Source organism: Oncorhynchus keta, chromosome 12 (assembly GCF_023373465.1).
Source record: "Oncorhynchus keta strain PuntledgeMale-10-30-2019 chromosome 12, Oket_V2, whole genome shotgun sequence".
Lineage (NCBI taxonomy): Eukaryota > Metazoa > Chordata > Actinopteri > Salmoniformes > Salmonidae > Oncorhynchus > Oncorhynchus keta.
In genome coordinates, this window is record NC_068432.1 from 27,397,151 (window position 1) to 27,425,112 (window position 27,962).

The 27,962-nt window shown below is 42.0% G+C and overlaps 1 protein-coding gene across 2 annotated transcripts; it reads right to left on the reverse strand.

Annotated features, from left to right (window-relative positions):
* On the reverse strand, positions 1-27,455 carry LOC118391195 (calmodulin regulator protein PCP4-like). 2 transcript variants are annotated; one of them, XM_035782319.1, is made up of 4 exons: positions 27,328-27,455; positions 4,535-4,583; positions 2,336-2,374; positions 1-1,151 (listed from the first exon to the last, which is right to left on the reverse strand). In XM_035782319.1, the coding sequence occupies exons 1-4, from the start codon at positions 27,334-27,336 to the stop codon at positions 1,015-1,017; spliced, it is 234 nt and encodes a 77-aa protein (XP_035638212.1). In that variant the 5' UTR covers positions 27,337-27,455; the 3' UTR covers positions 1-1,014. The 2 variants fall into 2 exon arrangements, with proteins under 2 accessions (XP_035638212.1, XP_035638214.1); XM_035782321.1 differs by lacking the exon at positions 2,336-2,374.
* Positions 27,456-27,962: the final 507 nt, after the last annotated feature.

A 27,962-nucleotide genomic window follows, 5' to 3' on the forward strand; every position in this document is an offset into this window, starting at 1 on the left:
TTTACCTCTTGGATATTTATTAAGTATTCTTTGAACGTGTCTCTACTGAAGATTGATGGTATTGTACAGTATATTCCACTCATTTGGGTTTGAACAACAAAAGGAAACAATGGGGATTCAATAGAAACACCCATTAAAAAACTATTAATGTCGAAACAAAGTCATACAAACAAAATAAAAACACTTTCCATTGACGTTGAAGTTGAAGAGAAGGAAGGAAATCCACAATTCTCATGTAAATAACGGAACAAGCCCTAGATTTAGTTGGCAAGTTGAGACACCGGAGACATTGGAAAGCAAATTGTAGCCATTGATTCAATTCTAAATGCATCAGCCACTGGGCGCTGCGATAACTGGGAGGGATCAAACAAGACAAGCTGGAATGTCTGGAAACACTTCCCACAACGAGAGGGAAACACCCTTAATAACAGACATACTAGGGGAAAGAATCTTTAGATTTATGATGCCACAGTTGAAAAGAATGCAGAATCTGACGATCAATCTTCACAATACATTTGTCTACATGTTCCGCCTGAGGGTGATAGAACCCTGGTTCCAGTTTCTTAATTGCTTTACGAGGAAACCAACTTATCAAGCAGCGTTTTATTGTTCAAATGGGTATATTGCAGCGTACACGACATGAGAGAGACATGTGAGGACTACTAAGGGTTTGGACTGCTACAGCAACTGGAAAATATAGAGTGTAGTAGTATTACAGTATCATTAAAAAATGAAAATAGCAAAATCATAGGAAAGATCAAGATTTATCCAGAACTTAACCATAATTTATGGACACAGCAATCAATTAATAAGTTACATATAATCATTTCAAAGATATCAGTGACCCCTTGATCCTTGAACCCTGACCCCTCCCTCTAGCCTTCCCTCTTCCCCTTAACTCCCCCTCAGTTGAGTCCATAACGGTGTGGTTTGATTGACATGCAAGACCAAACCCCCAACTGGTGCAGTCCCGGCCTATGGGAGACAGAGCTGCCCGGCTCTGTCCTGCCCACTCTAGGACTTTACTTCCTGCTTCTTCTTGCTCTGGAACTTCCGGAACTGTGATTGGATGGCCACAGCAGCCTTCTCCGTCTCCGGAGCCTTCATGTCGATGTCCGCAAAGTCCTCCTCAGGAGCAGCCTTAGAGTCATCTGTAGTGAGGCAATAAAGACAGTGAGAGACTGGAAGAGAGAGTGAGACAGCATAAAAAAACTCGGGAATCTTACTGTATGTGACTCTACCACAGTTGGGGTCACTCTATTTCATCCCTCCATCATGAATGGAAAAGGTCACCTAAAAAATGGACAGTTTTCAATTCATGAATTGACTGAAAAACCTTTGTTAATAGCTATAGAATGTTCCAAAGTTCATAGAAATGTGTTTAATTTGAATTCAATTCAATAGATTATGTTTAAAGAAGCAGCCTTTTTCGAGCGTTTACAGAGGGTAGGGGGCTTTGCAACTTCAAAGACTTTAAATCAGGGGATAAAATGTGAAATATGAAGCAAGGCAAGCCTTTCTAATCTCCCATACATATACATGCTGTCATGTCCTCTCTTCATCCAGGAGGATTTCATTTTCTAACTCCCCTTTCATTACTCATACATTCCCCCCTTTAATCTAGAAGACAAAAGACATGTACATTAATACATCAGAATATATTTATGTTATATTTACTTACAAATGTAAGGTTAAACGTTTCCTAATACATAGATAATCACAGCCAAAATGCCAGCAAAGACTAAATGATTTCAGATGAGTGCCCATGCCAGATACCAAAGAGGGAACATTCTGTGAATATTAAGCCTTGGTTGATTGCTTAAATATGAGGAGTGAACATACAGAATTGGATGCGTGAAGTGACTGTGAATGACCAAAAAAGCAATACTGGGTGCAATTTCTGTGATGCAGGTTCAATTACTTGGTCTCATCCCAACAGCATTGGGATGCGATAGTATACGTCAGTCTCCATTCACATGCATCTACTATGTGGATTGAATACTGAAAGATCCATTCCTTTACAAGATGTCACAAATACCATATGCATTTTACATTGTACATAGTTGTGAATGTACACTCTTAGAAAGAAAAGGTGCTATCTAGAACCTAAAAGGGTTCTTCGGCTGTCCCCATTGGAGAACCCTTTGAAGTTCCATTTTTGGTTCCAGGTAGAACCTTTTGGGGTTCCATGTGGAACCCTTTCCACAGAGGATTTTACCTGGAACCAAAAAGGGTACCCCTATGGGGACAACCGAAGAACCCTTTCGGAACCCTTTCTTCTAAGAGTGTACTAACATATAAAATGTGCACACATACAGCAAAATGAACAACATACGTTTAGGTTTAGATGGATTTTCTTCACGCCCGTGGCATCCTTTGAAGACAAAATGTTTTCAATGGAGAGGAATGTACATTTCATGATTGCAGAGCCCATACAATTACTCTCCATGCTATATTTCCTTGTGTAATGGAACAGCGTGGGGACATTCCATTTCCCTGTGGGCCTAACCCATCTAAATTGATTGAAGTCAGTGGCTATTGCCAGTGTGGGTGCGTTGTTTTTTAAATATAGTTTCTGGAGGAAAGGGATGTTTCTCATGTACATATCTTGTGTTCTTCGTTAACAGACTGAGTGCCCCCCCCCTCTCCTCTGATACATATTGCACACTTCACAACAAGGTCACAGTCCTCCTAAACCATGAATTGAGACTTGAGGAGGTGCATGTGTGAATATCTAAATTCTCCCAAATTGACGATGTCTTCATTTCTGGGGGAGATGGTAAAAGGTCATGTTGGAGCTAGTGACAGTCTGATGTATGCTGCTCAGGGACACTGGGACAATGATTGATGAAGGTATAGTCTCAGAACATCTAGGTGAGAGCACTCAGTAGCATATGGAGGTGTATTACAATAGCTGGAATCCAAACTACAATACATGTAATCCCCACTACCAAGTATATAGTTCACCAAATTTGTCTAGAATAAAACATAGTCAATATAATACTGAATAAAGTCAGCCTTAAAAACTATAGGACTGAATGTGAGATTGTGGTAATAGATCATTCACTCATGTTACTAGAGCAGGCATGGGATGCCATTGTCAGTCTTTACATTATTATAGGTTCCTATGGTACATGTATTCTATCAACTTAAACTTAGGCAATAAAACCAATCAAATTCAATTGGCAGGAGTATGGTATTTGTGTGGCTTTTACCTTTGTATTAAACTGTATAACAATGCAACTCATCGTCCAACCAGTTGAGACTAAAATCCATATGAACACCAGGTCTTACTCTTTATACTGTCATCAGTGGCTCCAGAAGGGTGGAGAGGAGGCTCACGGCCACCCTGTTATGCTGAAGGAAGGATCAATTTCATGTGCAGAATGGCCAAATGAACCCTTTTAAAAGTGATTGGCTATCATTAACCTGCCAGCTTCATTGTGTCTTAGGATGAGATTCAAGGGATGGGGGGAAGGACATAATATGTTACATCAATTGATTATATTGTGTATTGTTTAAAAACGTATTGACTCAATTATTGGCTCTGTCGAATTATATAGACTACAGGAAGTAGCAGGTTTACCTTCTAGTGTACAATATGACTATCAAATACCAAAGTCAGGGAATAATCTTGGGGAATAATCAATTATTTGAATCTATTTGAAGTAGGACTTTTAATTAAATTTATCCTGTAGTCACATTCACTTTACCTAAATGACTGAATTCTACACTTAATGTCATTTATAGATATCAAAGGATCCTCCAAAGTATTGCAAGCCTAAGTTTGACGTCTCTAACTCTGAGGATTTGAATGTCATTATCATGACAACAATACCATGCCCCAGCTTGGAAAGTAGGTCTTTCTGTGAATTTCAGGCATGAATGTACCCAAGGTAGATTGTCTTTATTTCTATAATGGCATATTTTATTTCATAAAAAAACACAGAGAGTTAGTCAAGACAAATTATCAGTTGAGTTCTATGACTCTCACTCAATGTGTTCTATGACTCTCACTCAATGTGTTCTATGACTCTCACTCAATGTGTTCTATGACTTTCACTCAATGTGTTCTATGACTCTCACTCAATGTGTTCTATGACTCTCACTCAATGTGTTCTATGACTCTCACTCAATGTGTTCTATGACTCTCACACAATGTGTTCTATGACTCTCACTCAATGTGTTCTATGACTCTCACTCAATGTGTTCTATGACTCTCACTCAATGTGTTCTATGACTCTCACTCAATGTGTTCTATGACTTTCACTCAATGTGTTCTATGACTTTCACTCAATGTGTTCTATGACTCTCACTCAATGTGTTCTATGACTCTCACTCAATGTGTTCTATGACTCTCACTCAATGTGTTCTATGACTCTCAAGCAATGTGGTCACATGAACCAACATGGATGGCGTTTTCTGAATTTCACAAGATGATTTTTAAAAGCAGGATATTAGTTAGTTACAGCAGGCCTACGTGATGCATGTTGTGTATTTTGTCATATTTCTCCTGTATAAATCCTGTACACACCTTGTCCAGCAGGTTTGCTGTTTCCACTCATGGCTCCAGATCCTTGTCTCTGCAAAGGAAGAGATAGCGAGGGATCAATATTCCAATATTCAATACTTTACATATGGGGAAAAACTTAGAGGTAGACCAGTAGCCAGAAGGTCTTGGGCCGTTTGTGTACGTCCATGCGTACATGTGTGAGCTTCTGCAGAGACTTCTGCTCCGTGGAGGAAGCCCACACTCCCCTTCCTGCACATCACATCCCTACCTGAGTTATTACTACAGTGCTTTCAATGAATTGAAACACAACAGATGAGCTTTGATGCCAGGTAGGCGGCTGAGGAGGGAAATCACAACAACAAAAAATGGTAGTCTCCTCAGTTTCCTCAGTTCTCCTATAGAAGGGGAAGGAAGGGGAACTCATTTCAAAGCTTTGCCATCTGTCTCACTGTTAGTGTGGAAAAACTCCCAAGAATTCACTGAGGTGATGGGATGGCATCCTTGTTAGGTCTCATCTGTCTGTGTTATACTCTGTCACATGGGGTGAGGTTGATACTGGGGTTCACCAGAGGTTACTAACACCCTCCCTTACTCTCTCCATCTCATTTTCTCTCCCCCTCACTCCATCTCTACCTTTCTTTTCCTCTCCCCCATCTTCTTCTTCTCTCTTCCTCTCTCCCTGCACCCTGCAGCTCTCAACAAACAATGCCTGAGCAGACAGGGGCCATGGCTCCGGACCCAGAGAGAGAGAGAAAGAAAGAAAGAAAGAAAGAAAGAGAGAGAGAGAAAGAAAGAGAGAGAGAGAAGCAGAGGAGGGATGGGAAGCTAATCCAAGTTCAAAGGAATATAACACTCCTCCATATCAGGCCACATTAGAGCCATGAAATGAACTTCTACAGCCCAGACCAGCACTCCAGCGCAGTGCCACACAAGACACTACACATGGCAGTCTATCCTCTATATAGGGAAACACTGTCAAGGAGTACCGTAGGCAACACTTGGTAGGAACATAGGGATCCACTGAACAGGTATACAAACAACACAACGGACAAGACATCCTATAGGACAACACCTCCAAAGACTGCCATGCAAGATACTGTAATACAGGCAACTACAGTGAAACAACACACAAACACACACAAGCTCAAAAGTTTACATTATGAGTTGGTATTTCCCAACTGGAAAGGAGAGGATACCTTTATTGCTTTTCCACTGGTGCTGCTGTGATACAGTAGAGAAGCTCAGCACATAGAGTGGTTACAGAGGTCAATGAAGAAACAGTAATCGCTATCTAATCTGCTCTAATCTTTGTGTTGTTGATCGTTGTCATTAGGGACCCTGTAATTGTTTAATGGTTGTTTTCTCTTTAATGACACGCAAGCAACGGCCAACAGATGTGAAAGGGAACAGCTGTGATGAAAACCATAAACATGAAGGATGGTTTCTCCTAGTCTTCATCAGTTTGAGGAAAATCCCTGATTTAGGGTCGTATCAGCTCTGTGTCTCTACACACTCCTCCCTCTCTCACTTCTCTTCCTCCTCCTCCCTCTCCCCCTCCCTGTGATCCTCCTCTCTGCCTGGCTATGGTTAGAGCTTACATAACCAGGCTGGTCATAATGTTCAGGAAGATTACTCTGAACACACTGGCACATTTTCCACATTACTCCTCTTTGCTCTTTTTTTTCTCTCCAATGAGTCTTTTATCTCGCCCTCTTTCAGCTCTATCTTTGTTTTACAGCGCCTAATAAAATGTGCCCCAAAAAAATTATACATTTGCATGAGGCTTTAGAAACCATGAGTGAATTCCAAATGAGACGTTTGTCACGGCTGCCTGATTCTCACGTTCCCTCTCTACTCTCACTTCTGCTTGGCTCCTTGATGCTTATCGTTCCCGCACTCGCTCATGCAAGTTTAGCAGCTATTGCCAAAGTCCTGCCAGCAACATCATCAACAAGCCATTCAAAACATTATGTATTCTATATTATACATAATTATGGGTCACATGCTCAGTGTGGTGTGGTGGCTTTCCATACTGAACATTTCATTAGGCGCAACAAAGTGTGGGCCGTTGTCTGTGCTGAGTGTCAGATGAAGTGATGAAGCTGTAACAGTCTGTTAATCAATAGGGTTACACATGGAGCACAGTCCCTATCTGAGCCACTTTACTAGAATACTGTAGAGGTTTGAGCGGGCACAACAATAACATCCTCACACGCCCTCTGCCTATCTCTCTCTCTCAAGCATGCAGAGGAGCAACATTTGAGGATCTAGATTAGCATGACAACGTGGTCCGTTAGGCTCTTTTGCTGTTGCTAACTCTGTGGGTTGGCATAATTAGTCCACCAATAGAGTAGCATGTGGATACAAACTGAACTTGCCGTGGAAGCAGAAAGCATCTTCCATAAAAGAGGAGATAAAGCAGTGGATCATGAATATTTGGTGAATGATGTCAATGCTTCAGGGTTTGGGGAGATGTGAACTGCCTTACTTGTCTTTTTGGGTGAAACTAATGCAAAAAAACAGTTTTTGCATTTTATAGCCAAGATAAAAAAATACCCACAAATACCCATAATTTGTGACTGGCAAGAGTCCCACCACAATACATGGAGACATTGACATGATCTGCACAAACAGAGTTATTAGCATTTTGTCTCATGAAAGAAGGCTTGAATTAATATGTATGTCTGAATGAATGAATGAATGAATGAATGAGGACACAATGTGCACTGCCAGTTTGGCATGGAGGAGAGACCAGCAGATTTGTCACGCACCTGCAACCCTGTCTCTGGAAGACCTCAGCATCCACACACGCACGCACATACACACTCACACAAATGCTCTCTAACTCTCTTCCACTTCCTGAAAATCCCCATGTTTTTGAAAGAAAAACATTTTTGTCTATTAAAATAACATCAAATTGCTCAGAAATAGTGTAATGTTGGAAATGACTTTTGTAGCTGGAAACAGCAGATCTTTTATTGAATATCTACAGTACATAGACGTACAGAGGACAATTATCAGCAACCATCACTCCTGTGTTCCAATGGCACATTGTGTTAGCTAATCCAAGATTATCATTTAAACGGCTAATTGATCATTAGAAAACCCTTTTCCAATTATGTTAGCACAGCTGAAAACTGTTGTATTTCAATTTATGCTCAGCCGTGCGTGCCTCGCAAGTGCTACACCAACTGATCTATTTTGTTATCAAAGCTCGAATTTTGAAATATAATATGGTCTGAGAAGAACAATATTGGCAGGCCAGGCATGTGCTGTGATAATGTAATAGGCATACTGCACAAACCTCATTCCTACAGAACTGTTTTTATTAGGTTAAAAACATTTAAGCCATGTTTAAAAATACATCTGAGTGGTAGATGCCGGCTTGCTTTTGACCGCAAAAGTGATCTCGACTCAGAAAAGGTTGGCGACCACTGGTATAGATAAAGGTGAGGAGACAGGTTTAAGAAGGATTTTTAAGCCTTGAGACAATTGAGACATGGATTGTGTATGTGTGCCATTCAGAGGGTGAATGGGCAAGACAAAGGTTTTAAGTGCCTTTGGATGGGTTATGGTAGTATGTGCCAGGTGCACTGGTTTGTGTAAAGAACTGCAACTGTTTTTCACACTCAAAAGTTTACCGTGTGTATCGGTCCACCACCCAAAGGATATCCAGCCATCTTGACACAAAATGTGGGAATCATTGGAGTCAACATGGGCCAGCATCCCTGTGGAAAGCTTTCGACACCCTATAGAGTCCATGCCTGGACAAATTGAGGCTGTTTTGAGGGCAAAGGGGGGTGTTCCTAATGTTTGGTATACTCAGTGTAGAACGCAGTGTATGTTACTGATAGGAAAGAGTCTGCATATGAGAGGTAGATTGTAACCACAGATTTAGAGCTAAGTGTGTTTATATGAGTGTACCCTCCACTTCATTTCTGATTGTGTAACTAATATCACAAACTAGAGATGTGGATAATGTGTACTGTCTCCTGGCAGGCTTCAGTCCAGGAGGTCTGCACTACAGTGTGTCCTGCTTCAGCTCAGCACAGTTCAGCCTGGTTGGGCCCATGGACAGCGCAGCTTACACAGCAGCCATGGAAAACACTACATTAGGTTGGCCACTGAGAGATGCCAAAACAGATGGCTCCCAATGTTGGAATACTTGTTTGGTGTGGCCCGCGAGTGAGCAAGAGTGTGTGTGTGTGTGTGTGTGTGTGTGTGTGTGTGTGTGTGTGTGTGTGTGTGTGTGTGTGTGTGTGTGTGTGTGTGTGTGTGTGTGTGTGTGTGTGTGTGTGTGTGTGTGTGTGTGTGTGTGTGTGTGTGTGTGTGTGCGCGCATGTGTGGGTGTGTGAGTTTGTGTGCTTTGTGAGTCCAACTCATGCCAGACCTAAATAAAACCTGAAACTCAGATGTGTGAGGGTATGTACAAATCTTTATATTTAGTTGCGTGTGAACGTGTGCGTGGGTATGTGTGTGCGCCAGTGTGTGTCTGTTACACGCTGGCATGCCTCGGTTCCATCACACCTCGTCCCAATACATCTGAGCCTCTCCTCCACTCCTTTCCTCCCCTATCTGCTCTCCTCTCCTCTGCTCTCCTCCTCTCCTCTACTGGGCTTAATTTCATTAACCCACAGACCTATCATGAAGAATGACCTTGTCTCCACCTCATTTCATCTTTACTGATAGATGTGTTCCTGACACAAGAGAGCCTAGGACACACAAAGAGTAATGACCGGATGATCTTCCATCAGAGTAATGAATGAATGGTGCTGTGGTGAAAAACATAGGAACACAGCAATGAGAGACAGATTAACAGAGCTTTTACACAACCTAACCTTTGCACACTCAAATTTCAGAAATGTTGGTAAATGAGCTTTAATTGTTTAAAGAAATGATGAAAAAGATCGGTGCTTTTTCTAATCATGGCCTGGGGTTGTTCAACGACAGACATGTATTTATTTAAAAACTTGGTTTCATTTTAGAGAGACAATTAATCATGTTTTCTTTGCACACACATAAAAAAAGGTTTTATTGTCACATACACTGGATAGGTGCAGTGAAATATGTTATTTTACAGAGTCTAGTAGTACAGCATCTCTGGAGGAAATTAGGGTTAAGTGACTTGCTCAAAAGCACATCAACATATTTTCTTCCACCTTGGGTATTCAAACCAGCAACCTTTCGGTTACTGTACCAACACTCTAACCGTGAGGCTACCTGCCACCCCCTGCTATAGCGCTTAGCAAAAAAGAACACACATTTTCATACACATCTAAAAGCTACGAATTCAAAATATGACAACAGTAATATTTTACACACACACGAAGGAACCCACATTTATTTGAAGAGTTTATTTCCAAAAAGCTATAATCACCAATTTTTCACACACACACACAAAACGTTCCTTTTTCAGGACACTGTCTTTCAAAGATAACCCAAATAACTTCCCAGATCTTCATTGTAAAGAGTTTAAACACTGTTTCCCATGCTGAACCATAAACAATTAGTGAACATGCACCTGTGGAACAGTTGTTAAGACACTAACAGCTTACAGACGCTAGGCAATTAAGGTCACAGTTATGAAACCTTAGGACACTAAAGAGGCTTTCTACTGACTCTGAAAAACACCAAAAGAAAGATGCCCAGGTTCCCTGCTCATCTGTGTGAATGTGCCTTAGGCATGCTGCAAGGAGGCATGAGGACTGCAGATGTGGCCAGGGCAATACAGTTCAATGTCCGTACTGTGAGACATCTAAAACAGCGCTACAGGGAGACAGGACGGACAGCTGATCGTCCTGGCAGTGGCAGACCACGTGTAACAACACCTGCACAGGATCGGTACATCCGAACAGCACACCTGAGGGACAGGTACAGGATGGCAACAACAGCTGCCCGAGTTACACCAGGAACGCACAATCCCTCCATCACTGCTCAGACTGTCTGCAATAGGCTGAGAGAGGCTGGACTGAGGGCTTGTTGGCCTGTTGTAAGGCAGGTCTTCACCAGACATCACCGGCAACAATGTCGCCTATGGGCACAAACCCACCGCTGCTGGACCAGACAGGACTGGCAAAAAGTGCCCTTCTCTGACGAGTCGCGGTTTTGTCTCAATAGGGGTGATGGTCGCATTTGATTTATCACCAAGGCCTATACTCTGGAGCGGGATCGATTTGGAGGTGGGGGGTCCGTCATGGTTTGGGGCGGTGTGTCACAGCATCATCGGACTGAGCTTGTTGTCATTGCAGGCAATCTCAACGCTGTGCGTTACAGGGAAGACATCCTCCTCCCTCATGTGGCACCCTTCCTGCAGGCTCATCCTGACTTGACCCTCCAGCATGACAATGCCACCAGCCATACTGCTCGGTCTGTGCGTGATTTCCTGCAAGACAGGAATGTCAGTGTTCTGCCATGGCCAGCGAAGAGCCCGGATCTCAATCCCATTATGCACATTTGAGACCTTTTGGATCGGACAGTGAGGGCTAGGGCCATTCCCCACAGAAATGTCCGGGAACTTGCAGGTGCCTTGGTGGAAGAGTGGGGTAACATCTCACAGCAAGAACTGGAAAATCTGCAGCTGGTGGCCACACCAGATACTGACTGTTACTTTTGATTTTGACCCCCCCTTTGTTTATGGACACATTATTCTAATTCTGTAAGTCAAATGTCTGTGGAACTTGTTCAGTTTATGTCTCAGTTGTTGAATCTTGTTATGTTCATACAACTATTTACACATGTTAAGTTTGCTGAAAATAAACACAGTTGACAGTGAGAGGACGTTTCTTTTATATATACACTTTTAGAACCACATATACCAAGCTCATGCTTATGCAACAGGCACCACTTTTTAGAGGCTAAAAGTTCACAAAAACATCACATGTAGATACAGTAAAACATGTAAAACTGTACCTATTTATCTTTCTTTTAACATTTATTTTAAGAGCTTATATCCAAAACGCTATATATACCGATTTTTCACACATATATCTGGGTCTGGGTGAGAGATTAAGAGATTGCGTTGGCCCCTGACCTCAGTGGCTGGGTCTGTCTGTGGTGAACGCCAGTGGTTGCTGGTCACTCTCCCCGACCATGTCATGCCGACAGTCATTCAGGAGCATCATGGTGATACATTGAGACATCTGTCACAACATTATGTCAGACTCTCACTGAACACGCCAACTTGCCGTTCATCATTAAACACTGCACTCAGGCAAAGGCATAAAATACACAAACATTAACACAGGCACAAACTAAAACAGATTCTCATGTTGGGCCACCAAGCAGCACAGCACAGCCATTTCCAAAGATGCCACTGATTAGGAGTAGGAGATTGGGGAAAGAGGAACAACAACAGCAGTCATGGTCCACTCAGTCTATTACATAGTGTTTCACTGAGACTCAGGCAGTAATATGGCCAGTTAAACTGTGAGTGGGCACAGTTACTGCAGGAACTGCAAAGATAACGATTCCATGGTGTTCATTTAGTTCAGTTCAGTCAGTTCCCAGTTGAGACAGGCATCATGCGTACAGCTTGGACTGAGGCACTGAGGAGCTGCTTGTCACGTCATGCTCCCAGTCCCATATGTCAAAGCCGGAGAGGAAGCTTAACTAATGGGATGAGGGTGATGATATTGATAATGATGATTGTTTCCAGCACATAAGGCTGGTTTTTCCTAGCATGGTTGTGTCATAAGTTATAGTGAGCACACAGCGCTGAGCTTAGGGAGGTGTTGGTAGATAACTCAGAGCTGTGATTCCTTCTTACACACACACACACACACACACACACACACACAAAAGACGTAAGCAAGCATAAGACCCTGCCATCCTCTGTCCCTTCCACAGGAGGTAAATTGCTGACGGGTGAGTCGGTGAATCCCCAGGGCATGCCCAGCCCAACCTGGTCCTATACTCGCATGCAGAGCTTGGCACGCACCACAGCGCAGTGCGTTTAACCTGGTGCCACCCAGAGGTCTGCACTCAGCACTCCAAAGCCCTTCAGCTTGACTCTTCAACCTATCTGTCTACCTGGCAAAGCCACCCAAAGTCACGCCAAACTGCTTCCTCTCACTGTACACCTTAACCCCTTACTAGGGGTAGATGGGAGCCGGGTTACTGTATATGAGCCAAACCTCATTGCCTCAAGCTCACATTGATGGTCTGGATATATGGTATAGAGCTGCCTTTATGGCATAGCTAGTACGTAACCTTAACAACGATGTGTTGTTGTGAAGCTAAATATCATCAGTAGGCAGATAGAGACATTCTCTTCCTGCTGTTAGTTAATGTATTCATCTCATCTCTCATGACTAAATGGAGTCAAATTTCTGCTGTAGTTTAAACCTAGATCGGAGCATCACTTCCTGTTTGATGTTAAACATGTATGTTTAACCATTGATATAATTTATTTAATAAAGCACGCCCTCACAATGATGTGATGAAAGGGTGGTGTGGTAGTTTGGGGGTTGAATTAGTCAAATAAATAAATGTCTCCTCGCTGACGTTTCTGGGGCTATTTTGGGTGTTTCTGGCAGCTTGGTCTCTCCAGAGGTTCTCCACACTGCAGTCAGTGTCTATTAACTATTCAACAAGGAGGAGAGGAGACGCTAGGCAAACTAGGACACAGATGACAATGTCGACAACTCAGCCCCAACCAACAGTCCTCAGCAGCACTATCGTTGGTGGGTGTGCAGGGGATGGGACTCGGGAGCCGGAGTGACAGTGTGGAAGACTGGCTACCACGGCTCAGAGGGATAGGAGGGAGGTGGGAGCTGAAGGGAAGCAGAGTTCAGGTAGGATGGAGCCGGCTACTGAGACAGGCTGATTCAGACACTGGACTATGACAGCTATGGTTCATAGCCACCAGAACTGTTACCAAAAATGTGCACTCAAGCTTAGTGGATTTTCTGCTGCAAAGCACCCATTGTGATTTGGTACCATACATGGACGCTGAAATTGTATCCACCTAAGCATTGGGCGCTCTCCTAAGCTTATCTATGTACAGGCCCTACTGTGATTTGTATTGTTGTCTGGTAAATTAAATGAACACTGAAATTGGACAATACAAGCAATAAGCCAGCTGATTGGAGTGAATGTGGACTATTCAAATGAACCATTTTCACCACTGACCAATGGAACCCTCACTGTATTAACCTAAGAATAACCCCTTCTTCACACATTACCAGGTGTCGAAACTCATTAGCATACCGGTACGCCAATGTTCCCTAATCAAAAAGACCTGACACAAGAAGAGTCTCCTTTAAATGAATGCTTTCAAGGCAGAGCTTTAAGCTGAGATGGTCTTTGTCATTATTCCAGGCTCTATGGGAGGAAAGGGATCTCCTCAGCTCAGCTGCCAACACATTAGATAACTCTGGCTTAACCATAATTCTGTTTTGTTGCCCGATATTCATCTTAAAAGCTCCGGGCTTGGCAACATTGGATGGAAATGTGAAAAATTCAATGCATGCACATACAGAAATTATTACTTAGCCTAATAATCGCTGGAATCCTGTCAAGTGTCCATCTACCTTGAGGGGTAGTGCTAGAATGCCTACTCGTTAAGCAGACGCACAGAAGACAAGTTTAGAGGACAGAGGATGTCCATGTTGGAATGGGATGGCATAATGGTAAAGGTCTTCCTCTCATGCGTTAATGCTCTGGTGTTGGAGGGCACAGTTAAGGCGTTCAACTTTATATTTAAGTCATTCAGCACACATTCTTATCTAGAACAACTTAGAGAAGGGAGTGCATACATTTTCACACGGGTCACCCTTGAGAACCGAACTGGCGTTGCAAGTGCCATGCTCTACCAAGTGAGCCACACAGGCTTGACTCATCCATCTATCCAGAATCTGAAGCTGACATCGTCATTATTAGATACAGACTAGGTCAGCGGTACCCCTGAGAGAAGGAAAGTTAGGGGACGACCTTGGTGGTAGGAGTGACCGTGGGAGAGACTATTTTGAGATGGCCTCCTCTTCGTGACAGTGTTAAGTGACAGTTGTTGAACTTGAGTTCATTCTCTCCGGCATTGCATTTAGCTGTTTGTTAATATCAGCATAGAGTCAATAGTAGATTCTGCCTCTGCTCTTCACTTTAGACCTGGGAATGTTGCCTATGTTCATTCAGTCTGCACACTGACTGATGTAACAAAGGAGAGTGGAATTTTGCAATGACAATAACAAGGCTTCAGACTTAGGTATGTGCATCATAATTCCAGATACTGTCTGAGTATAATGTAAGTTCTTAATGTTTTTCTTTCCGTCCATACTTTCTGGAAAGTTCAGATTCTGTATTACTGTCTTTGTATAAAAGGTAATTATCATTCCATGCGTTGCCATGGTAAACATTGAAGGACGGAAAATCTTTATGTAGAGACAGACAATCCAGCAAGACATGAATCTCTAATTATAGAAGAAGAGGGACCTAGTGACATGTGAGTGCTGTCCTTCTAGTGGGCCACTCATTCCAAGTCGGGTACTTCCATTGACATCCAATCTGCCCTGGCTGCCAGCCCATGATGTGTTAACAGAACCTTCCTTCCCTCACTGACCTGTATGTGTTGTACTAACTACAGTACTCATTATCAGACAGACAGGAAATAGCAGTTTTTCTCCCTGCTGGAATAACCGGAGCAAAACTAATGATACAACAGCATGGTTTCCCCATAAAACATTAACACGCATTAGACAGACTCCAGGGCTCTCTCTCTCTCTCAGCACACATCCAACAAAGTGCACAACATCTTTCAGCAGCACATCTGTATATACAAGCGTCTCAGAGTAGGAGCGCTGATTTACAGTAGTATCAGGTTTGTCTTTTAGATTCGAATGAATGGACCTGATCCTGGATCAGCACTCCTACTCTGAGATGTTTAATGAATACAGGCCCAGACAACATGACGGCTGTTGTCTACACTGTATTTCTATTAGGATGAGTAATCATTATGAGAAGTTAATCCATACAGTCAATCCTGTGCCTCAGTCCTAGCTCGAGCACATGGCTATATGTAGCTGGTTATTATACAGTAAGTGTAATCCTTTGGCATCACATGGAATGTGTTACGAAAGCATCATAAAAACAATGGGGTATTAGATGTTTAGGCGTTGCTATAAATGCATCGTATTTATGTTACTTTATTGAGATTAATGCTGAATGAGACTAAAACAAATGTCCTGAGACTGACTGTTATGAGAAACTGGAGCTCAGATGCTAACCTCCCTTTATGACTCTCTGAGACATGCAAAACTGGGTTCAAATAGTTTGTTTTCTTTCAATACTTTAGCTGTGCTTGAATGAGTTTGTCAAATATATGGGTCTGGCGCAATGGAACAAATGGAATAGTTCCAAAAGTGCATACTTTAGTCCCATCTGGCATACCTGGCAGGCTAAGTCTAACAATCAAAGTATTTGAAAGATCTTAAATACAATTTGAACCCAGGACTGCTTCCACGCTTAAATGTGTCTGCAGTGTAAAGCTTACTACAAGCTCTACGCAGATGCAAGATTCGGAGTGTTGCAATGCCATTTTTAATACCAAAAGGAGCATCTTCTTGTAAATGCTCCAGCATTCAAAACACATTTTTACTACCTGAAAATTGAGACATGCTGTATCATTCCTTCTGCAGCTGTGGGGGCAATGTTGTCGCTTGATTGATATAGCTGATCTAAAAGCTATAAAGGCTATTCATCAAAGTAGCGTATTTTGCATTGATAACCAAATATAATCTCAGCGACTGTTCAAACTGTAAACCAAAACATCAAGAATCCACCCAAAAAGGTATTTTGTTTACTACAGGCTATTGTGAAATGGTAGAACCTGCTGTAGCCATCTTGTTAGCCATGTGCTTTTTCTCCAGGATCAAAACATGATAATTTTCTATTTTTATCTGATATGGGTCTGCTGCCTCAGTTTGTATGATGGCAATTTGCATATACTCCTGCATGTTATGAAGAGTTATCAGATGAAATGCAATCAATTGCAAAGTCCCTCTTTGCCATGCAAATGAACTGAATCCCCCCAAAAACATTTCCACTGCATTTCAGCCCTGCCACAAAAGGACCAGCTGACATCATGTCAGTGATTCTCTCGTTAACACAGGCTGGAGATCACTCTGTCATGCTTACTGAGTTCGAATAACCGTCTGGAAGCTTTAAAAGGAGGGTGTTGCTTGAAATCATTGTTCTTCCTCTGTCAACCATGGTTACCTGCAAGGAAACACGTGCCATCATCATTGCTTTGCACAAAAAGGGCTTCACAGGCAAGGATATTGCTGTCGGTAAGATTGCACCTAAATCAACCATTTATCAGATCATCAAGAACTTCAAGGAGAGCGGTTCAATTGTTGTGAAGAAGGCTTCGGGGCACCCAGGAAAGTCCAGCAAGCGCTAGGAAACTCCTAAAGTTGATTCAGATGCAGGACTGGGGCACCACCAGTACAGAGCTTGCTCAGGAATGGCAGCAGGCATGTGTGAGTGCATCTGCACGCACAGTGAGGTAAAGACTTTTGTCAAGAAGGGCAGCCACTTCTCTCCAGGAAAAACATCACGGACAGACTGATATTCTGCAAAAGGTACAGGGATTGGACTGCTGAGTACTGGGGTAAAGTCATTTTCTCTCTCCTTTCCGATTGTTTGGGGCATCCGGAAAAAAGCCTGTCCGGAGAAGAGAAGTTGAGCGCTGCCATCAGTCCTGTGTCATGCCAACAGTAAAGCATCCTGAGACCATTCATGTGTGGGGTTGGTTCTCAGCCAAGGGAGTGGGCTCACTCACAATTTTACCTAAGAACACAGCCATGAATAAAGAATGGTACCAAACATCCTCCGAGAGCAACTTCTCCCAACCATCCAGGAACAGTTTGGTGACGAACAATGCCTTTTCCAGCATGATGGAGCACCTTGCCATAAGGCAAAAGTGATAACTAATTGGCTTGGGGAACAAAACATTGATATTTTGGGTCCATGGCCAGGAAACTCCCCAGACCTTAATCCTCAAGAGGCGGTTGGAGGCGGTTGGACAAACAAAAGCCCACAAATTCTGACAAACTCCAAGCATTGATTGATGGGCTGCCATCAGTCAGGATGGTCTTGAAAAAGAAGGGTCAACATTGCAAATATTGACTCTTTGCATCAACTTCATGTAATTGTCAATAAAAGCTTTTGACACTTATGAAATGCTTGTAATTATACATCAGTATATATAAAACTCATTTCGTCCGTCATTTCCACTGCTCCAGAGTCCAATGGCGGCGAGTTTTACATAACTCCAGTCAACGCTTGGAATTGCGCGTGGTGATTTTAGGCTTGTGTGCAGCTGCTCGGCCATGGAAACCTATTTCATGAAGCTCCCGACGAACAGTTCTTGTGCTGGCGTTGCTTCCAGAGGCAATTTGGAACTCGGTAGCCACTTGTTGCTCCTAGACGTTTCCACTTCACAATAACAACACTTACAGGTGACTGGGGCAGCTCTAGCAGGGCAGACATTTGACAAACTGACTTGTTGGAAAGGTGGCACCCTATGACGGTGCCATGTTGAAAATCACTGAACTCTTCAGTGAGGCCATTCTACTGCCAATGTTTGTCGATGGAGATTGAATGGCTGTGTGCTATTGCCACCTTGACAATGGGTGTTGGATCACCGACGATATAATGTTACCAAAAGGTGTCCTCTACTCCAAAAATCCCACTCCACCCACCTGCGTGCATGCACATAGATCAACGAAGTGAAACTTGAAGTAACCTTTAATAATTGCTAGCAATTCAATCTGCCTCCTCTCCTTCTCCTGGTGTCTGTCCCCATCCCACACCTCTGATGTTAGCCCTATGTTGTGGACCAGGTTATGGGGAGTGCACAGCAGACAGGGATCAGACAATTTAGCTGGATTACAGATCATTTTAGCATAATCTCTGCTCATTGTGAGGAGCGATTAGGGTCAGAGTGTGGCATCGTGATTCACAATGAGCACTGAATAATTCTGAACCAGGACCATGTCTCACCAGCGTAATGTTGCATGTTTCGTACACCGTGGAGTATTACATAATGGACTGATCTGAGGACTGTGACCAATTTCAATTTCAGAGAAACATATGATTTTTAAAAATTATACCTATGCACTCTGTGAGATGCCAGTTAGTCATTCAAAAGAGATTATACCAATTAATATGACATTTCCACTAACAGATTAACTCAAAAATATTGTTCAGGTCAAAAACAACAAAAGATTTACTTTGGCTAATTTCCTCAGACTTCCATTGACTGAATTGGTGCCTAAATCTGTCAAACAGGCACTTCTGAGCTGAATTTAATTCCCTCTTTCTGAATTTCATCAGTAGAAACAAGGGTAAAAAGGACACAAAGAGACACTACTCTTCCCTACCTCCCTCGCCTCTGCTACACCGACCTTTTTACACTAATTGGTAGCAACCTTCTCTCATTCTCCTTTTCCATTGATGTAGAAAAGGCTAGAGTGAAGAGGGGGCCTGGTGGTCCACTTCTGATGATGAAACAGAGGGCTTTGCTAAGTAAGCATCAAGGCCACCATGCATCCAAATTGTTGGATGCAGTTCCATATTGGACTCTTTGTCTGATGCATTGCCATTACTTAGACAGAGCATCAGTAGGTTAAGATTTAAATAATACTATTTTCAAATAGAGGATGTTATGAAACTGTTTAAGTTTCTATATCATAGAAATGTAATAAAATATGTCAAAATGAAGTTATATACCACTGTTAGTTGATCATAGCATGCATGATTGACGGTTTTTGAATCAACAAACCATTTCCTTATTATTCTGCATCTACTGTACACACATCCATATGAATGGCATACTTCAGTACTTGTCATCTTAACCTACACTGACAACTCACATGGAAAACACCAAACCACTGGACCATGCTCTCAAAGCTAATCAAGCAAGGCTGACTGCACCCTGTTTTTAAGCCTGGAGGCGACACTGGCTGTGCTGCTCTTTCTGTCTATATATCTACCAATCTATCTCTCTTCATCTACTTTATCTATCTGCCTGCACGATCACAATCGACAACTAACTCAGAGACATTGGTATTATTTACAGCACGTTAAGCGTCTGTTGGTTGGGTCCCCCAAGTCTCTACAGGGATAGAACATTCTGGATCATCTACCCATCTTCTTAACCACACTGCACCTTCACTGTGGAGGCAGTGTTTTATCGCATCGTGTTTCATAATTTCATAATGACATCACGCTCAACGTACTAAAATGCTTATTTTTACCCCAAAATAAATTTGAAGGCAATAGAACAAACAGTGTTGTGATTTGTTGTCATTGTGAAGAGGCTGTGAAATTAAACAAGTGAGTGTCTCATCAACACAAAAGATATCATGGCTGTTGAATGAGCCTTAACTGTCTAAATCTGAATGTTTTTTTAATTTAACCAGGTAGGCTAGTTGAGAACAAGTTCTCATTTGCAACTGCGACCTGGACAAGATAAAGCAAAGCAGTGTGACATAGACAACAACACAGAGTTAAAACAGGAGTAAACAATAAACAAGCCAATAACACAAACAAGTCAATGACACAGCAGAGAAAAGAAAGTCTATATACAGTGTGTGCAAAAGGCATGAGGAGGTAGGCAATAAATAGGCCATAGGAGCGAATAATTAAAATTCAGCAGATTAACACTGGAGTGATAAATGAGCAGATGATGTGCAAGTAGAGATACTGGTGTGCAAAAGAGCAGAAAAGTAAATAAAATAAGTATGGGGATGAGGTAGGTAGACTGGGTGGGCTATTTACAGATGGGACTATGTACAGCTGCAGTGATCGGTTAGCTGCTCAGATAGTTGATGTTTAAAGTTGGTGAGGGAAATAAAAAGTCTCCACCTTCAGTGATTTTTGCAATTCGTTCCAGTCACTGGCAGCAGAGAACTGGAAGGAAAGGCGGCCAAATGTGGTCTTGGCTTTGGGGATGACCAGTGAGATATACCTGCTGGAACATGTGCTATGGGTGGGTGTTGTTATCGTGACCAGTGAACTGAGATAAGGTGGAGCTTTACCTAGCATAGACTTATAGATGACCTGGAGCCAGTGGGTCTGGCGATGAATATGTAGCGAGGGCCAGCCGACTAGAGCATACAGGTCGCAGTGGTGGGTGGTATAAGGTGATTTGGTAACAAAACGGATGGTACTGTGATAGACTGCATCCAGTTTGCTGAGTAGAGTGTTGGAAGCTATTTTGTAGATGACATCGCCGAAGTCGAGGATCGGTAGGATAGTCAGTTTTACTAGGGTAAGTTTGGCGGTGTGAGTGAAGGAGGCTTTGTTGCGAAATAGAAAGCCGATTCTATATTTGATTTTGGATTGGAGATGTGACAGGACGGGATAGATACACCGCACCACAGACAGAACCAAATCTCCACCCGAGCGGATTTACATAATCCTGCATGCAACAAAAAAATATTGAACAAATCTGCTTAATATCTGAGTATTTGTAGAGAGCATTCCAATCTAGCCTGTTGACAGAGGGACGGTCACTTGTCTCTAAATGTGGAGATAATGTGGATTTAGGGACCGGGTTATAATGCTATCGCCAGAGGCCTGACACAAGAACTTAATGCATGTACAGATGCAGTTACAAATAATACACGAGTATACTTAAGAAATGACCCAGCTGCTTTTCAAGACCACAGATGGCTCCTAAAGCCCCCAGCCAGGAGGCTGCAGCGTGGACGGTTGCGATGTGTTTAAAAGACACTGAGACCAAGCAATTCTTCAGGCTCTGGCTGAGACTGGGACCAGGGTGTGTGACTGGTTTATGATTGCATGTGATTCTTTCTCTGATTATCTCCCAACCTCCCCCATACACCGTGCGCACCACCTCTTTTCTACTCCACACATGCATAGTCTGATTATATAACCCAGTAGTAACCCAATACTGGGCCCCATCTTTACTGGTTACCTGCACATTGTTTGGAACACATTGTCATTTCATACCAGTGTCTTCATACTGGGCACAAACTGGTGAGATTATTTAGGCCTATTTATAGGTAGAAACTTTGTGTGAAAGTAAATGGGTGGTGGGGTGGGAGGTGAGCTAGTGGGGACTATTGGCATTGATTTCCATTTAATTATTTATTCACAGAGCCCCTCTAAAGCCTTGGCTTGATTCTTTATGGGCATATAAATCCATCATGGAGAAGGGAAGCTAGTGAATGTCTTGTGTGTTGCAAGATCCCACTTTGTAATGTCTTATTAAATCACATTTTATTTGTCACTTGCTTCGTAAACAACAGGTTTAGACTAACATTACATTTACATTTAAGTCATTTAGCAGACGCTCTTATCCAGAGCGACTTACAAATTGGTGCATTCACCTTATGACATCCAGTGGAACAGCCACTTTACAATACATTGAAATGCTTACTTACAGGCACTTCACAACAATGTATAGATATATTTTTTCAATAATAACACACGGAACAAATACACAATGAGTAACAATAACTTGGCTATATACACGGCATACCAGTATTGAGTCGATGTGCAGTGGTACAAGATAATTGAGGCAGATATGTACATATAGGTAGGGGTAGAGTGATCTCATTTATAAAATCCTGTGTTCATGCAGTACCATAGAAACCTATATCAACATGAGCAGGGAGAATCATTGTCAGATAGGTGCTCTGCGACGGTCACACCCTGACCTTAGAGAGCCTGTTTATTTCTCTATTTGGTTAGGTCAGGGTGTGATTTGGGTGGGCATTCTAGTTTTCTATTTCTTTGTTGGCCGGGTATGGTTCCCAATCAGAGGCAGCTGTCTATCATTGTCTCTGACTGGGAATCATACTTAGGCAGCCTGTTTTCCACCTGAGTTTGTGGGATCTTGTTTTTGCACAGTAGCTGTATAGCCCTGCAGAACTTTACGTTAGTTTATCTTTTGTTGGTTTTTTTTGTTCATTTTAAATAAAGAAGATGTACACTCTCCACGCTGCGCTTTGGTCTCATTCCCGACGATGGCCGTAACAGCGACGTACAGTATGATCTCATACCTCAGTGTATTTTGTATTTGTACTTATTATGGATCCCCATTAGCTACTCGTCCAGGGGTCCAACAAAATTTTTAAATCTGTTTTACAAATCTAGTTTTACTTCTTGCGTCAGTTACTTGATGTGGAATAGAGTTCTATGTAGTCATGGCTCTATGTAGTACTGTGTGCCTCCCATAGTCTGTTCTGGACTTGGGGACTGTGAAGAGAACTCTTGTGGCATGTCTTGTGGGGTATGTGTAGGTGTCTGAGCTATGTGCCAGTAGTTTAGACAGCTCGGTGCATTCAACTTGTCAATACCTCAATACATCAATACCTGATGAAGTCAATTTATCCCCCACTTTCAGTCAGGAGAGATTGACATCCGTATTATTAATATTAGTTCTTTGTGTACATCCAAGGGCCAGCCGTGCTGCCCTGTTCTGAGCCAATTGCAATTTTCCTAGGTCCTTTTTTGTAACACCTGACTACACGACTGAACAGTAGTCAAAGTGCTACAAATCTAGGGCCTGTATGTAGGACCTGTCTTGTTGATAGTGTTGTTAATAAAGCGATGCTCTGCCTTCTTATAGACAGACTTCTCCCCATCTTAGCTACTACTGCATCAATATGTTTTGACCATGACACTTTACAATCTAGGGTTACTTCAAGCAGTTTAGTCATCTCAACCTGCTCAATATCCACATTATTTTTTACAAGATTTAGTTGAGGTTTAGGGTTTAGTGAGTGTTTTGTTCCAAATACAATGCTTTTAGAAATATTTAGGGCTAACTTATTCCTTGCTACCCACTCTGAAACTAACTGCAGCTCTTTGTTGAGTGTTGCAGTCATTTCAGTCGCTGTAGTAGCTGACGTGTATAGTGTTGAGTCATCCGTATACATAGACACTCTGGCTTTACTCAAAGACGTTAGTAAAATTGAAAAAAGCAAGGGGTCTAAACAGCTACCCTGGGGAATTCCTGATTCAAAATGGATTATATTTGAGAGGTTTCCATTAAAGAACACCCTCTGTGTTCTGTTAGACAAGTAACTCTTTATTCACATTATAGCAGGGGGTGTAAAGCCATAACACATACGTTTTTCCAGCAGCAGACTATGATCGATAATGTCAAAAGCCGCACTGAAGTCTAACAAGACAGTCCCCACAATCCCTTTATCATCAATTTCTCTCGGCCAATCATCAGTCATTTGTGTAAGTGCTGTGCTTGTTGAGTGTCCTTCCCTATAAGCCCACTGAAATTCTGTTGTCAATTGGTTTACTGTGAAATAGCATTGTATCTGGTCAAACACCATTCTTTCCAGAGGTTTACTAAGGGTTGGTAACAGGCTGATATTGGTTGGCTATTTGAGCCAGTAAATGGGGCTTTACTATTCTTGGGTAGCGGAATGACTTTAGCTTCCATGCAGGCCTGAGAGCACACACTCTCTAGTAGGCTTAAAATGAAGATGTAGCAAAAAGGAGTGGTAATATCGTCTGCTATTATCCTCAGTAATTTTCCATCCAGATTGTCAGACCCCAGTGGCTTGTCATTGTTGATAGACAACAATCATTTTTCATGTCTTTCATAATTGTCATCACAAGTAGATTTTGGTTGATGTCGACTTAATGTTGCACTAAAGACCGGTAGCTAACACACCTAGAAAGCCAATCCAAAACCCAGGTGTGTTATGTGTTTTCGAACTCAATGTGTTTAATTTTTTTTTTTTTTTTAACTAGGCAAGTCAGTTAAGAACTAATTATTATTTTACAATGACGGCCTACCCCGGCCAAACCCTCTCCTAACCCAGAAGACGCTGAGCCAATTGTGCACTGTCCTATGGGACATCGAATCAAGGCTGGTTGTGATACAGCCCGGGATGGAACCAAGGTAGTGTAGTGATGCCTGGAGCACTGAGATGCAGTGTCTTAGACCGCTGCGCCACTCGGGATCCCACTGGGTAGGGTTGCCTGGGAATGCTTCCCTCACACACACACACTGAGGCAGCCACTGACCGAGCCTCTCCATTGGACCACCTATCCAGGCAGAATGTGTACCAGGATAGAGAGGGGGCAGCTGTAGAGAGGGGAGGGGGGGCTGCTGTAGAGCTAAGAAGACTAGCCTCATCTGCCACTACCACGGCCAGCCAGTCTGTCTGTCTCTCTCTCTCTCCTGTCTGTCTGTCTCTCTCTCTGTCTGACTCTCTTTCCCTGTCTGTCTCTTCTTCTCTGTCTCTCTCAGCCAACTGCTGCTGGATTCCATTGACAGAAAGCAATTGTGTTGCACGAGGCCAACTGTACTAGCCTATACACCGGGAAAGTGACCAAAGAAAATGCAGCTCAATTGTTTCTAAGATTGGCCCATTGTTCTGAGGGAACGAGACAGTGATAAGGTCCAAGATTGGGGGCCTCACTTATTTCCATTTCCTCCTGCTCTGCGCATGCAGTGACAGAACAGAATGTGTTATTGCAATGGGTCAGCGGTATACCTTGAATTATTCAGTGACTGTAGGGTGTACTCTTTTCCGGCGCTCAGTGCAGTGTTTGCATATACTGGATTCTGGGATGGCTTGTTCTGTTTTTCTCTAGCAGTGTAATAAACACAGAGACCAATTGCCTTCAGCTGAGACATGATTGTTATAGACATGGTTTTATGGCTTAACTGAACTGACTGATGCATTCGGTTGATTGGCAGACTTTGTGTCTAGGTCAATATCACTCCCGCTTCAACTAACACATTTACTATTCATGCTGGATTAAGCATTAATTTACATGTCATAGCTCAACAATCTTGTTTATCAAATGATTCTCACACAGGTAGAATATTCCCTTATGTAGGCCTCTCTAAGTAGTTCTGCCTACTTCAAATGCAAAATATTAAATGAGAAGACTACATGATTGAGCAGGCCTTTACAGTATGACAACAACCATTAAATAAAGACTGCATAAAACATTTTGACTATGTATGGCTCTTACAGCAACCGCGGCCATTAGACAATCTGCTTTCAATTTCCCGGAATATTTGTATTTTGCGCGCGGAACACCTGGAGCGGAATGCTGGTTTGTTCTTCGGTGATTTCTGCCAGATTAGAGGCCATATGAAACTGTATCCATTCAACAAAAGTCTTCAGTTATTATGTAACCACGTAAATTCATGTTTCCTCTTTTCATTAGGCTAATTGACAGTTTATAATCCTAGTATGTCCTCGCTTTTAAGTATAGAGTTAGTCAGATGATTTATGGTTCTCTTCTAACAATACATTCAAATCATAATGCACCAGAAAACAAATGTGGAGCTGCTGCTGGGCTGCAACCTGGATTCAAGGGTAGACGTAACATAGTAAAAGTAAATCCCTCCATTTTAGTATGCTATGTTAGGTTTTGTATGGTATGTATTCATTTGTGGATGTCTTTCATCCATTTCGTATTATTTGTTACAAATTACAATTTGTATGATATCCCAATGGGCTCAGATGTCAGTTCAATGTATAATTTGATTTACATTTGGTTGAGTTGTCAACTAATGTGATTTCAACATTATATTTAAAAAAGTTTGTGTTATATTGCCTACCTGTCCACATTGACCAAACACAATCCTTTCATTTTGCCTTAAAGATTTCTTCAGGATCGGTGTCCCTTCCACGGGACGATTGAGCTAATGTAGGCTAATGCGATTAACATGAGGTTGTAAGCAACAACAACATTTCCCAGGACATAGACATATATGATATGGGCAGAAAGCTTAAATTATTGCTAATCTAACTGCACTATCCAATTTACAGTAGCTATTACAGTGAAAGAATACCATGATATTGTTTCAGGAAAATGAATTTTGAAAATGAAAAGTTATTAATAAAACAAATTAGGCACATTTGGGCAGTCTTGACACAACATTTTGAACAGAAATGCAATGATTAATTGGATCAGTCAAAAAGTTTGCACATACACTGCAAAATCGAAATTGCACCTGGTCTGAAAATAATACATTGTGGCCTTTCTCTTGCATTTCAAAGATGGTACATAGAAATACAAAAGAACAGTTGTTTTTTTCTTTGTATTATCTTTTACCAGATCCATTGTGTTATATTCTCCTACATTCCTTTCACATTTCCACAAACTTCAAAGTGTTTCCTTTCAAATGGTACCAAGAATATGTATATCCTTGCTTCAGGTCATGAGCTACAGGCAGTTAGATTTGGGTATGTCCTTTGAGGCAAACATTTGGGGAAAAAGGGGCAGATCCTTAAGAGGTAAAAGTAACCTTCTGTCTTAGGTAACTGTAACAAGTGTGATATACTGTATTATACTATTTTGAGCATCCTGGATTTACGTTTCCTATGTTACGTCTAGTCTATGAGACCAGGCCTGGAATTGTGTTTACTTTAAGGTGTCTGTCTACCCTACAAAGATAAGCACGCAGGCTATATTTCCAAAGCTATATTTCCAAAGCATGCATTATTGTATTAACAAACTAAACAATAAATTCCACATGAGGACAAAAATTACCAGTGGTGGTTCAGAGAGGACCGTTTTGGGTTGGTTTACCGGGAGTTGGATAATAAATCATTTTAGATCGGCTGGACTTCACTGACACTTGCTTATATTCTAGCGAAACGTTTACTATCGTTGCCATAGCAGAAACTACAAATAATTTATTTTATTTCAGGCTGTATCCTAATTGGCTACTTTGACACGATTTGTTTGCGCTCCGTTTGAATACTGAAATTAGCAGCAACAGACTATCCCATATATTCGTTTATTAGCCTACGCTATTATAATAGCGTTAATTGAAATAAAGCAGGTACACCTACCTCACTCATGATTTCCAAGTGTTGTAGTGTGGCAGCTAGGATGATTTCAGTATTTGATATACAGTTGATGTACAGTTGTCACTGGTAAGAAGTCCTGTCCACGATGCCTTGGATCCGTTATAGAGGGGAGGTTTTATACTACGTGAGTAAATCTTACATGTCATCACGTTTCCATTAAACCAATAGGAATGTCGTCGGCACTATCTCAAATCACCACTCAGAGCTAAAACATGCATTATAGTCGTATGTAAAGGCAGCATTATCAAGTTATTGTCACCTCAGCTGATTATTCGATAAAACAAACCAATAACACTTCTGTTGCCACAGCACAGTGTAGACGACACATCAAAGCTACCCAGATGTTTTCATGAAATGCAAAGCAGCTAATGTCATCCAATGTTAATGGCACTGCAAGTTGTATAGGAAATGTGTTATAGCAACACATTTAGCCTTATTATGTGGGAAGACAGCTTTGCCCTGACCAACATAGCTGCAGGAAGTAGGGGTTCTGAGAGTGCTGCAGTTCAGTTGAAAAATCACAATTAAAAGTGTATTAATACCAGTCAAGTTGTTGTTTTTTTTACTATTTTCTACATTGTAGAATAATAGTGAAGACATCAAAACTATGAAATAAC